At 41.0% G+C, this 13,653-nt stretch overlaps 2 protein-coding genes across 13 annotated transcripts in view; one reads left to right on the forward strand and one right to left on the reverse strand.

The window, feature by feature from the left end:
* The window catches only part of CAST (calpastatin), a 132,790-nt gene extending 123,132 nt beyond the window's left edge, over positions 1-9,658 (forward strand). For 8 of the 9 annotated variants that reach the window (XM_061424445.1, XM_061424447.1, XM_061424450.1 and 5 more), the window contains 4 exons: positions 149-241; positions 1,598-1,669; positions 6,645-6,710; positions 7,602-9,658. In XM_061424445.1, coding sequence (XP_061280429.1) covers positions 149-241; positions 1,598-1,669; positions 6,645-6,695 — 216 coding nt within the window. In that variant the 3' untranslated portion in view covers positions 6,696-6,710; positions 7,602-9,658. Of the gene's footprint in view, positions 1-148; positions 242-1,597; positions 1,670-6,644; positions 6,711-7,227; positions 7,389-7,601 lie in introns of those variants that run through there. The other variant, XM_061424443.1, reaches the window with a different exon arrangement.
* ERAP1 (endoplasmic reticulum aminopeptidase 1) overlaps positions 9,163-13,653 on the reverse strand; it is a 134,933-nt gene continuing 130,442 nt past the window's right edge. For all 4 annotated transcript variants that reach the window (XM_061424439.1, XM_061424440.1, XM_061424441.1 and 1 more), the window contains one exon: positions 9,163-11,718. In XM_061424439.1, the coding sequence (XP_061280423.1) occupies positions 11,563-11,718 (156 nt within the window). In that variant the 3' untranslated portion in view covers positions 9,163-11,562. The remainder of the gene's footprint in view (positions 11,719-13,653) is intronic.

The following is a 13,653-nucleotide window of genomic DNA, read 5'->3' on the forward strand; positions in this document are numbered from 1 at the left end:
TCTCTTTTATAATAGTTTGTTAGGAAAAGAATGCAGCAAGGCTTTCTTTGAACACATTTTCAGGGCTGTGGGGAAATAACCCACAAAGCATCTTTCCCTTGCTTCTCCAAAAAGCAAATCTTGATGGTTATTTCTGTTGATATCTCAGAAACCTGCAGGTGCCCAGGACCCCATTGATGCCCTCTCAGGGGACTTTGACAGCTGTCCCTCGACTACAGAAACCTCGACAGACACACCAAAGGTACTGGGCTTTTTCTTCTTGGCTTTTGTTTTTAATGTATCTCTGTACAAACAACACACACACACATTATATAATTTTATACCATAAAATAAACTGATTAATGCCCTAGGAAACTTGAAAAAAATTCTACTTCTCCCCAAACACCATTATTTGGTGTTATTTCTTGTCTTTTTGCATATGTAGGTTTTACATAATTATACTTAGATTCTATATATATATTATATAGAATATATATATTATATATAGAATATTCTATATTCTCTAGATTCTATATATAAAACATTTCTTAAGAGTATATCATAAATGTTTTCCATGTTGCTTTATAAGCTCCATTGCCACCATTTTTGATTGCCACACTATATTGGCTTGTAACAGTACTACTTTATCTGTGGTCATTTAAAAGGAGAGCAGTCCCTCACTGTATACACCATGCCCCTTGCCCTCTGGGCTTTCCTCCCCTTTTCTGCCCTGAGCAGCTCTCCTCCTTACCCCTCAGAGACCAGTTCAAGCATCAGCTGCTCCAGGAAGCTCTCCCTGTCTGCTTCTCCCTTCCCAGGTCAGGGCCTTCTCCTCTGCCATCCCTGCGCTGTGAGTTACCTGTCCCATGGGCCTCACCCCACTGAGCTGTGGGCTTTAGATAGCAGTCATGTGTCTGGTAGCTCTGTGGCCAGCATCAGCAAAATGCCTGGTGCATAGCAGAGGAGATCGAATGTGAATGGGGAAAAAAGTGTAATCCACCAAATAGGAGGAAAAGTGAAATGAGTGTCCTCCGTTGTTATTTTCAGAATAAAATGCATGTGGTTTCAGCGGGTAGTAAACATATTTCCCAGTCACTGAATTGCGAGTCTTCCCTATCTTGCGTGATTTAATTTCTAGATCACATCAGTATCCTATTTCTCAACTCCTAGAACCTCATCAATAATGCCTTTTTGGTGAATGGACTTTACTTTTGTATGTGACTGGCCCTAGCTCACTCTGGTTGCTTCCACTGTTAGATTATTCTTCCATAATTCTGAAAGCAGTGTCCTCTTGGCACATAGAAACCAGTCCTGATAGAACCAGGCTCTATTTTGATAAGCAAAATACAGTCTGAGTGCATCATGAAAATCGTCAGGGCGTCAACGTGAGTCGCCTTTTCCTCATTTTTTTCCCTTCTTACCTCCCACTTTGAACACCTGTGTGTACATTCACTGTGGTTCAAAAAGTTATGACTGTGAAATACTCAATTTTTCATTATTTAAACTGGAGATTCCAGGCTCCTAAAAAGAAGAGTCTGGATCAATTTGCTTGCAGCAGCAGTTAATTGCTAGATGGAGTGTTGACCGCAGCAGCTTCATTACATCTCCTCTGCTCTAGGACAAAGACAAGAAGCCTGCTTCCAGTGCTGAAGCACCTAGGAATGGCGGGAAAGCAAAGGATTCCACAAAGGTAAGTTCAAAGCTCGGTCGTGTCCGACTGTTTGTGACCTTCATGGACTGTAGCCCGCCAGGCTCCTCCATCCATGGGATTTTCCAGGCAAGAGTACTGGAGTGGGTTGCCATTTCCTTCTCCAGGGCATCTTCCTGACTCAGGGATCCAACCAGGGGCTCCTGCACTGCAGGAAGACTCTACCATATAAGCCACCAGGGAAGCCCCCACCAGAGCAGTAAATAGATGACAAATGAGCTTGGCAATTACAGGGAACGGCACGTTCTTAGTCATTTACTTTCTGCTTGGGGTCTATTTAGAATAAGACCATTTTTAAGTACTATCTATACCTTAGAACGTCTTGCCAAAGAAACTGAAATTTTAAAGATGTTTTTTTTTAATTATTTATTTTAATTGGAGGTTAATTCCATTACAATATTGTAGTGGTTTTTGCCATACATTGACATGAATCAGCCATGATATATATTATTTTTTAAAGTAATCGATACTTAAGTATCAATATTACTTATCAATAATCAGTATTCAGTAAGTATCAACTTACTGAAGGAACAAAGATTCGGAACACAATTGAAGCGTGCTGCATTGCCAGCCCTTGTCACACAAAGTCCCAGTGTCAGCTGTGCTGGTCTGGGGTGAGCGGAGGCCCTCTCCCTTCATCAGCCCCAAACGCCTTGCACTCCCTTGTTGCTACTCTCCCCTACCGTGTGCAGAAAGCCTCGCCTTCTACTTAAAGAGAAAACTGAGGGTGCCTTGCAGGAAATAACCAAGACCCCTTCCTATCTTCCTCCTAATAAACCCACTCTCCCCTCCTTGTCTGCAGCCCCTTCTCTCTCTTTCTCAAGGGGTCACTAACTCTCTCCAGGCTTCCCTGGTTGCTCAGCTGGTAAAGAATCCACCAGCAATGCAGGAGACTAGGGTTTGATCCCCAGGTTGGGAAGATCCCCTGGAGAAGGAAAAGGCTACCCATTCCGGTATGCTAGCCTGGAGAATTCCATGAACTGTGTAGTCCATGGGGTCCCAAAGAGTCAGTCCTGAATATTCACTGGAAGGACTGATTCTAAAGCTGAAACTCCAATACTTTGGCCACGTGATGCAAAGAACCAACTCATTGGAAAAGACCCTGATGCTGGGAAAGATTGAAGGAGGGGGGAGAAGGGGACAACAGAGGATGAGATGGTGGGATGGCATCACCAACTCGATGGACATGAGTTTGAGTAGGCTCCGGGAGTTGGTGATGGACAGGGAAGCCTGGCGTGCTGCAGTCCATGGGGTCACAAAGAGTCGGACATGGCTGAGCAAGTGAACTGAACTGTCTCCAGTATCTCTGTCTCAATTCATCTCCTTTGTAGTACAAACATATTCAAGCTCTTCAACAACTCAAAGCCCTATTCCCTCCATCCCTTCACCTCCTTGGAAGATCTGTCTGTGACCCCTGCTCCCCCTCCTTGGGCTCCCCCTGAGAACAGCAGTGACATGCTGGTTGCTGTACTGTTTCCTTATCAGCCCTTAGTTTGCTTGTTCTCTCGGGGTGTGCTTTGGGATGTTAGATTTGATGCTGTAATGACTGAGACTTTGGGATGGATGAATATTTTATAACTTCACCTGCCCAAAGACCCAGACTAACACTTCCTACCTCACATTTCCACTTGGATAAACATTGACAGTATAGATCCGTATACATTATTAGATCAAGTCTAAATTGCCACCAATTATTAAGAAAAAAGTCAACAGTTTGATTACGATGTTAGTCATCATAACAGCAAATTAAGACATGTTAAAATGTGTGCGTGGCAAAGGAGATGACACCACCAGAGAATGTAGTTTCTGTGAATCTTGGAACAGGAAAGTAGTATAGAGAACTAGAGAAGCTCTTACAGTCTCTGAGATCCAATATACTCATATTAAATACTAGTAGTCTTTCCTCCCAAGTGGTACCTCATTTTTCACATTGTTATAGAAAGCAGAACTGAGACTAATGAGCGGATCTGGTTTCTTAGAGCTGGGCGTTAATGCAGCATGGCACTTTGAAAGTTTCCTATTATTAAAATGACTCAAACTGTGGTTAGGAAAGGGATGGAAGTTGGATTGGATAAACAACTTTTGGGTCCCCTCCAATTCTAAAACCATAGTATTCAAATGGTTATGACTGTTAATTCCAATTATAACGAGAAATAAAAGATACAGGTCCAGAAACAATAATCCAGCTGCATCCAAACTCTTAAAAAGCAAGATAGTGAGTTCTGGTTCAAGGTAGTGATGCAGAAAAGATCAGCTCGCCTCGTACCATGGAAACACCAGATCTACAGCTGCATACACAACAATTTCCTCTAGGAAAAAACTCCTACAGTGATATGAATGACTCCTATCCATCAGGCCAATAAAAGAAGGCCAGCATTAAAGAAGGTAGAAGAGGCTGGGACAGACTCTTGACATAAATCCAGTCCCAACACAGTCAACTCACCGTCAGAAGGAAACTCAAAACTCAGAGCTTCTCCTGAGGAGCAAATTAGGTTGAACCCCCATGGCAGCACCCCAACATTTAAAGACCACCTGAGAAATGAGCACACAAAACCTCTAGCTTTGGGAAGCCAATGGAGCTTGTGTCCAGAAGGCCATAGCAAACTGAGGAAAGCTTCTTCAAGAGCTCATGAGCTCAGATGCACCCGCCCCACCAACCAAGCAATCAGAGCTACAGTTCTTAGCCGGCCACTATCCCCAGAGTGCTGCACAGACCACAGACCAAAACACACCCCAGCTTTCTGTGTAAGAGGCCTCCTTGCTTGTCCTGAAGCTCCGGTGTGAGAAGCAGGCTTCTGATTTGGCAGAAGATGCCCAGATGTGCTCTTAGGAGACATCAGCTGGGTGCTCACCACCACTGAGCTATTTCTCCATCTCACTCCAGGCCACCAGTATCTCCCAGAAAAGGGGCTTTGACGCTTACCTAGAGGCCAAATTTTTGTAACTGCCCCCCAGAGGGATACTTCCTGATCACCTGCTGTGGCCCTTCAAGACTATTATGTTTGTATATTGAACCAATGAAGATAAAATAGGCTGCTTACAGTGTTTGGAGATAATCAAGAGTCAGGGCAGGGTTTAACAGTAAAGTTCATCTGCTACACGAGGCTACTCCTTCAAGACTGGAAGAGGTGGCTGTTTTATCTAATGCACACAGACCAACACAGAGAGTCAAAGAAAATGAAGAAATGGAAGAATACATTCCAAACGATTAAAACCTCAGGATAGAAACCTTAATGAAGCAGTTTACCTGATGAGTTCAAAGTAACAGTCATAAAGATGCTCACCAAACTTGGGAGAAGAATGGATGAACACAGTGAGAACTTCAACAAAGATATAGGAAAAATACAAGAAAGTAACAGATAGTCACAGAGCTGAAGAAGACAGTAACGGAACCAAAAAACACACTGGAGAGGTTCAACAGCAGACTAGAAGCAGAAGTACGGATCCAGGAACTCAAGGACAGAGCAACGGGACTCACCCAGTCAAAGCAGCAAAAAAAAGATAGCCAAAAAGACTTATCAGACAATATCACGCAGACCCACACAGATGAACATTTGCATTACAGGAGTCCCAAAAGGAGAAGCAAGAGAGAAAGAGACCAAGAACTTATTGACATAAATAATGGCTAAAACCTTCCCTAACCTGAGGAAGGAAACGGACATTCATAACCAGGAAGCCCAGATGCTTTCAAATAAGAAGAATCCAAAGACACCCACACCAAAGACACATTAAAATGTCAAAAGTTAAAGACAAGGAGAGGAATTTGAGTATACCAAAAGAAAAACAACTTTTTACATACAAGGGGCCTCTGTTAAGACTCTCAGCAGATTTTCAACAGAAATTTTGCAGGCCAGAAAAGGAGTATCATGATATATTTTCAAAGTGCTGAAAGAAAAAAACGCCAAGAATATTCTCTTCTTAGAAAAACTGTCATTCAGGAAAAAAATTTTCCCGATAAGCAAAAGCTAAAGGAGTTCATCACCATTAAACCAGTTTTACAAGTAATGTTAAAAAGACTTCTTTAAGCTGAAAAGGGTGCTAATTAGTAATGGGAGAACAATCAAAGTACAAATCTCACTGGTAAAGGTTAATATACAGCAAAATTCAGAATAATTTAATGTAAAGGTGGTGTATTAATCACTGATAAAGCTAGTAGGAAATTTAAAAGACAAAAGTAATTTAAAAAACAGCTAACTATAATAATTAAGGGATACACAAGATTAAAAAGACATAAAATGGACATCAAAAACAAAACATGAGGGTGATGAGTAAAACTGTAGAGCTTTGGAATGCATTTAAACCTAAGTGATTGTCAACTTAAAATATAACTGTAACCCTTATGGTAACCACAAAGTAGCTGCACGAAAACCTTTGGTAGATACACGAAAGAGAAAGGAACCTACTGTAGGAAATCATCAAATCACAAAAGGAGAGAGCCAGAGAAAAGAGAGCAAAGAAACTACAGAACAGTCAGAAACAGTTCACAGAATGGCAATATGTACACACTTATTAATAAATACTTTGAAAATAATGAGCTGAACTCCCCAGAATACAGAGAGGCAGAATGGATAAAAAAACATGACACATCTATGTATACTGCCCTTAAGAAACTCACTTCAGATTTAAAGACAGACTGAAAGTGAAGAGATGGAAAAATAAGTCTTGCAAGTGGAAACCAATTATGTTGGCCTTCAAACAAAAAACGAAAGTCTAGAGTAAAACATTTAGAATCACTTAAGGTTATTTGTAGTTTATAAACTTCAAGGGGAAGAATTCAGTGTTTGGACTAAATAAAATACTCAAAAAGGACTATCTTATTTTCCCCTGCTAACTGCCATCTTTTACCTTTTTAAATCTGAAAAACATTTTTCCTCATAAAGCTCTTCTGGTTGATCAGTTTGGGGTACTCAATACAGAAAATAAAGAACTCATTGATGGTTTTTGCTTGTCCTTTTAGGCAAAGGAGGAAACTTCCAAGCCAAAAGCTGATGGAAAAAGTACAAGTTAAAGTTCACACTATTTGGTAAGTTGGGTGTTTGTCACAAATGAAGACCACTGTACCTTCTACCAGCCCGTGTGTTATAGGTGAGAGAAACTAAGTCCATTTCTTGAGTATTTCATGTTCTCTTTATGCTATTGGCAATGAAAGGGACACTGAAATCTGTAGAGTAATTCCCTGAAAAGCAATAAATGGTGCTTCCAGAATGTTTAAAAACATTAATCTTGTAATTAAAAGCTCTTTAAAATATGAGGCCAGGCTTTTAAACAAAATGACCATCTAAGTCTAGTTGACTCTTTGAAACCCAAATGCTCATGACTGCAGGTTACTGTGGCAAAGCAAAATTGACAAGTTACATCTTATGGTGAAATGGCCTTACGATCTAGATATTACCCGAAACACTTGTGGGGTGAGGAGAAGTGCACGCCTACGGTCTGATGGTAATTGCAGGGTTTTGAGAATAGGGCAAAGGAAAAGACTGATAACTTGTGATCATCTTAGTTTTAGAAAGTAAAGCCCTGTGTTTGATTCTACTTTACAGTAACTGAAGAGCTGGTTTGGATGAGGGAGACTCTGACATCTGTCTTGAGAGCTAGGCCCTTATTAATGTCAAAGAGAAGAGGTCTTATTCTAAATGACAAAAGCACATAACTACTCGCTACAAAAAAATCTAAAAGAAATAACAATGTAGATTAAATTGGATTGGGCTCTCTCACCGTGATTCACTTTTATTTCCTGTAGAGGAAGGTATACTGATTAGAACTGCTCCAAAGATTTTCTCCAAAAAAAAAAGTTCTTCTAATTTTCTACTCTAATATCTGCTTAAAGTAAATGCCTCCTTAGATTTATTATGCCTGTAATAAGAAAATAACCTATCAAATGGTTCACTGGATTTTCTTCTTTGAATTTTTCAAGGTATCTGCATATAAAATCTTCAGCAGGTAGATGGTGACTTCTGAAGAAGAAAAGGCTTTGATAACAGAAACAATTTCTGGGTGGCTTCGAGACAGTGGTATTTGCTGAGTCTTTTGACCTCCTAAACATTGTCTGTTATTCTTTTCCTGAAAAGAAACTGAATTTGTCTGGTTCACCTGTGTTATTCTACTGAGTATTGATAAACTTTAAATTTTTAAAAATTGCCTTCAGTTGGGAGAGAAAGGAACTTTATATTTCTAAGAGATACATTTGATAGTTTCTTAAAGCAGCACACAAAAAAGGAAAAACCTTTGCAAACTTTTGCACATTCTCCCCACAGTGCCTGTAAATCTCATTAGTATTTTCAATTTGCACTTATTTTTGTTGTTAGCATTTGGAAAACGATGCCTCACGTGTTCTTCAGTGTTCTGATTTCTCATGACCCCTTTCCTCTTGGACTTGTGGACTGTGTTTGATGTTTCTTTGGGTTGTTGTTTATAAGTCAGTCATAAAATACTGTGCATTGGGCACATGTCTCCTCTTGAGCTGCTAATCGTAGAGACCCTGGACAGACCAGGAAGCGCCGCACCCCCCTTTCAGGTTGAACTTCTCTTTGCCAGAGGTTAGGACTTCCGCACCTTGTCCGCAGAGACCCAGCGGGACTTGACTCAAGTCAGAAGAGCAAAACGCAGACTCTGTCACCGCATAGCAAGTTTCAAGAATAACAAAACCTAATGCTTAGAATACTCACATGGCTTGATCTCTGCCGCAGTACTGCCTTAAGCTGGGCTTGCCATCCTCTCTCTGTGAAACCGAGCAGCCGCTGTTAGCGCAGAGCCATTGCCACGTCAGTCTTGCGCTGTACAGCATGTGGCTTAATGGAAGTTGGGTTTATTGCCAAAAACAAAAACAAACTTCTGCTTAAAAATAAAGAAAAAAGATCTTTTTAACATTAAAAAAAATAATCTGTTTTTTTTTTCCCCCATAGCCATTTAAGAACTAGGGAGGGTCTGATATCCGACAACTTGGAAAGGTTTCTCATATTTTTCTGAATGGTTGATGAACATAGCACTGATGAAATTAAATTATCAGAATCCCATCTTCATTTTCTGATAGTGAACGCAGGAAAAGATATCAGGTACACATCATAAAACTGATTTGGAATTCCTGCTTTCAGAGAGTACAGCCTTCCTTAGCATCTGTTTAAACTATTTCTTAGGACTTGGCAATTTCACTAAAAATTAGTAGTATCACTGATACTGTCTAATGGGGTAGGAGGCAAGCAAAATAACAATACTATTCATAATGGGTATCCAATTCTATTAATACTAACAATTCTCTTTAAAAATCATGCATATGCCTGAGATTGCAAACTTCATCCACTTCAAATGCTCTGTCTTCATCTCATGAGAGGTAAAGGCATTATTAGTCTAAATCTGGGAAAGATAAGCCAGGATTATGGTAATTTAAACAGACCTTTTCAAGGCACTAACAAGAAAATAAACACTTTTCCTGAGGGATTTTAACTATGTGTCTGTAAGTAGTACAAAGTTGTTTTTAAAAAAAAAATGAAACCTTTGACATTGACAGATGTGTTTGCAAAGATATGATTCCAGTATTACTAATTTACATGCATATATCAAGTGTTTTTTTAATTACATACCAAATCCAGAGATTTTAAGAAATGCCTGTAAAAGTAAACATTTATTTAAGGTTCTCTGAATATGCCTTTTGTTTATTCAAAATGTCTTCAAGACTTGGGTGTCTGCTGGTAATTAATGATGAACTGAGTAAGCTACAGGATCTAAATCAGTCCTTTTTACCCATCTAATTCGCAGTAAATAATTGCAAATACTTGCTTAGAGGTAAATAACATTTTTTATTACCAAAAAGGGTTTTGCACATTGTTGCGGTGATGTGTGTCTCTTTAGAAAACGGACTTCTCCAAAAGCAAATGAAAATAGGTTCCTCAGGTGACCAAAACGGAAAACCACTATGTCCATGTTTCATTACTCAAGATACAAGATGCAATTAAAGGAAAGTATTTTACATTAAAATCTTAGCTTTGTATGTTTTTTAGAAGGAAAACACCTGGGGGGTAGAAATGACCAGTGATTTCTGTTTTTTCGTTCTTAAACCATGAAGTCAAGCAGTATATATAAAAATGGAATTATAAACACATTTATATCCTGAAAAGACCTTCTATTCCATAGTGTGTTAGAACACATTGACATTTTTCATATCCTATTCCTTTATCTTAAGTTTTGCAATATATTAAACTCATAAAAGATTTCAACTCCAACAACACCATACCTGGTCTTCGCTTAGGCTGATATAAGCAAGTCGTTTCCATTTCACAGTAGCTTACATTTAGTAGAGTCTGCAGTGCTCACTCGGAGAAGGCAATGGCACCCCACTCCAGTACTCTTGCCTGGAGGATCCCAGGGACAGAGGAGCCTGGTGGGCTGCGGTCCATGGGGTCACTAAGAGTCAGACATGACTGAGCGACTTCACTTTCACTTTTCACTTTCATGCACTGGAGAAAGAAATAGCAACTCACTCCAGTGTTCTTGCCTGGAGAATCCCAGGGACGGAGGAGCCTGGTAGGCTGCAGTCCATGGGGTCACACAGAGTCAGACACAACTGCAGCGACTTAGCAGCAACAGCAGCAGCAGTGCCCACTGGCAATAAACAACAAGTTATTTAGGGATTATAAACCAGACCATCTCAACTTCTGTCAGCCCCATCTCCTCCTACCTTCAGTCTTTCCCAGCATCAGGGTCTTTTCAAATGAGTCACTTCTTCAATGGTTGGATGGCATCACCGACTCAGTGGACATGAGTTTGATTAAATTCCGGAAACTGGTGATGGACAGGGAGGCCTGGCGTGCTGTAGTCCATGGGGTCACAAACAGTCAGACACGACTGAGCAACTGAACTGAGCTGAACTGAAACCAGACCAAATAAGAAACAGGGAGGGAAGCATTGCCTACTGAAGGATCAATAGCCCTCAGGTTCAACTTCCAATGAAAGGTTTCTCTCCTAGACCTGAAAGCACTCTGCTTTTTCAGAAGGGACACTGCTGGTCAGTGGCCTTGAGGAAACAGATGGCACCCTCTAATTAGGATTATCTCAGGAGGGGTCTGTGGAAGGTGTTTGTGGAGTTTTTGTTTTGTTTTGTTTTTAACAAGAATATGAGCAGGCTGTATGAAAACCACAAGTCCAGACAGGACTAATGAAAGCCAGGCTTCCACTTCTCCCTGCAGAGTTGAGAGAAGGAAGCATCTTACTAGCACAGAGATGCAGAAGGCTGGTGGGAAAGAGGGCCACCTCCCTGGAGCTGAGCCCTTCGGCTGGAGGCCAGCCTGAGGCTACCTGCAAGGGAGGGGGCAATAAAGACCCTCACCTGCTCTCTCCCCAACCCCAGCTCTGATCTGCCCTCCTGGGAGTGCAGCCGAAGCTGGAGGACAGGGAAGCCTCGTGATGTGGCCGGACAGGTCTGCCCCTGGGCAAGCAGCAGGCGGGAGAAAGTTGGATGGAGAGGGGGCGTTCTGGCTCAGTGAGCGCCCCAGGGGTTCATGGTTCAGTAGTCATCACTGTTGAGTCTTCCCAGGAGACTGACGCAGCAGCGTACGAATGACAAACGTGTAGGGAGCAGGGGTGTGGAGACCACGGGGCTTCAGTATACAATATAAGAAGAAAAAGGAACTTTACTTCTCCACAGTAGGGAACCCCCGACCTGGGTGTACATTTCACACCTATAATGGAACATGTGGTGGCAGCAACTCCCTGAGGAAAACGTGAAGCAGCGGTCTTCACGAAAAGGAAGGAGTGAAATGAATTGAAGGGGCAAGAAGCATCTTCAGTGGGTGCCAAGCTGGCCCATCTCCACTTCAAAAATATTCACATTCAACAAAAGTTTGCAGATTACACATCACAGGAACCAACCAAGAGCCGAACCATTATAGCAGATTAAGCTTCTCATTTTGCAGCCACGCTCTGATCTTATCAAAATTCTTATCCATCCAACGTATGTTTTCCTCGATAGTTTCGATGGTTTGTTGAACACAACGGAGCTGAGACCCGTTTTCCTTCAAAGAGCTGAAGAATTCTTTTACCTTGTGGGGGAAAAATCAGGCTTTTAAAATTTTGTTTTCAGGTTACACAAATGTAAGTTCAGGCTAGTTAAAACTGAAGCCAGAATTCCAGCATTTGTCAAAATTCTACAGAGAAGGCAGGGCCAGGTGTCTGGATACGATTATGTACATAAACTTGAGCTCTGAAATGAGCTCATGCCTCATGATGTCAAGCGTTGTGTTTTTTGTTTTTGTTTTTTTTTCTCTCTGCAGCTTTTTAAAATTTATTCACAGTTGCCAGATTCTAAAAGACTTCGGGGTTTACCATTTTATAATTAAGTTTTAATCTTGTGTATCTATTTTATGTGTCGTCTGTGACATATGCACTGATGCAAACTTAACATTTTTAAACGTGTCTGAAAAAAGCAGAATGTGCAGAATCTCTTCTTTGCCAAGCCAAACAGTTTCAGCCACATAAAGTGCAGTCTTTCTCTATGGCCCTGGCCACGTATGTTATTATAGAAACACTGCAGGGAGTGGGGTTCTTAGCAAGTTATGGTGGTAATACCCCAAACCTTGCCAATTTTTTTTCTCCTAATCCACAATTGATGTATTGTTCCCTCAAGATAAAATCCACACAACATTCCCCACGGTTTTAGAGAGATAAGAGTTGTTTGGCTATCTCCTCGAAAATATCTGCTGTTGTTTCTCTGCTGGGTGTTTTATCCCCTTTAAGCTCACAGGAGGAATAGGTTGGCTTGGCAACAGCATTGACCATTGTGCTACTCTCTCTCACCGTCAAGGGTTCTTAACCTTTTCCCATAAATTTTCACAGCATTAATCCATCAATTTTTGATTTCGTAGACAGGAAGCAAGTCTCGGCCAAGATGTTTTATTTATTCAGCATGGATTCCAGACAGTTAATTCCTTAAAAACCCATGTCATAATCATAAGTTTGGGGAGAGGAGGTGGGGAAGAATAGGCTTTTGAAAGATCAAATTCCAATTTTAAATGATTCAGGGTTGTTTTAAAATTAAATCTCAGTAGAACTTTTCAGCGAGCTGAAGGCATGCCTTCCCGCTATAACAACCTAGAGAACACCCTGCTTCACTGTCCTGCCTTAAATTGTAGCTCAACCTACTGTTTTTCTATCAGAATTCAAGGTTAATTAATATGCTATTTAAAAAAATCACTCTGGGCAATATCCTTCGATAAACCATCAAGGAAAAAAATATGAAAAAGAAAATGTGTGTGGCTGAGTCACTTTGCTATGCAAGAAAAATTAACATTGTAAATCAACTATACTTCAATAAAATGTAAAAAATTTAAAAATCACTCTAGGCACACTTTAGTCAAACCACATCAACGGTTTTACTAATTGGTCAAATTAATTAGTCCTAAAGAAGCTTAACACAATAGTACTAAAAGATACCTATAAGAGCTCTAATAAAGCCGGTTGTTAACCCCTGCCTTTCAACTCTTCCGGACCCAGATTTATCACTCCTATCTTCATCTGCCTTGGGAAATCCAGCATCTCAGCTGAGGACATAGATGAGTCACACTTGCCTCCTTGAGAACATTTTCTGTGCAATAAGCAGCCTGATCTATGGGTGGAGTAAATGATTAACTTCTCCAGGACTCAGATTGCTCATCTGTAACACTGCAGAGTGATGGTGAGGATGCCGTTGTGTAATGTGGGTGAAGTGCAGAACCTAAAGCCCAGAGGGTGTACCAGGGACTCACCCACATCCGTTTCTTCATGAACACTGACTCTGCTACTTACTCATTCCTCTGGCTTAATTACTGCACAAGACACTGAGGATGAGGCCATCAGTCAGGCAAGCACCCTGTCCTCACGGAGCTTACAGTCTGCCAGAGGAGATAAGAAGTGAACTAGGATGACTCTGCACTGCAGTGGAGAAAAATAAGCCCAGGCCATGATCGCAACTGGGGAGGAGGTGGCCTGCCTTTGACAAA

This window comes from Bos javanicus, chromosome 7 (assembly GCF_032452875.1).
Source record: "Bos javanicus breed banteng chromosome 7, ARS-OSU_banteng_1.0, whole genome shotgun sequence".
In the NCBI taxonomy this organism is placed as follows: Eukaryota; Metazoa; Chordata; class Mammalia; order Artiodactyla; family Bovidae; genus Bos; species Bos javanicus.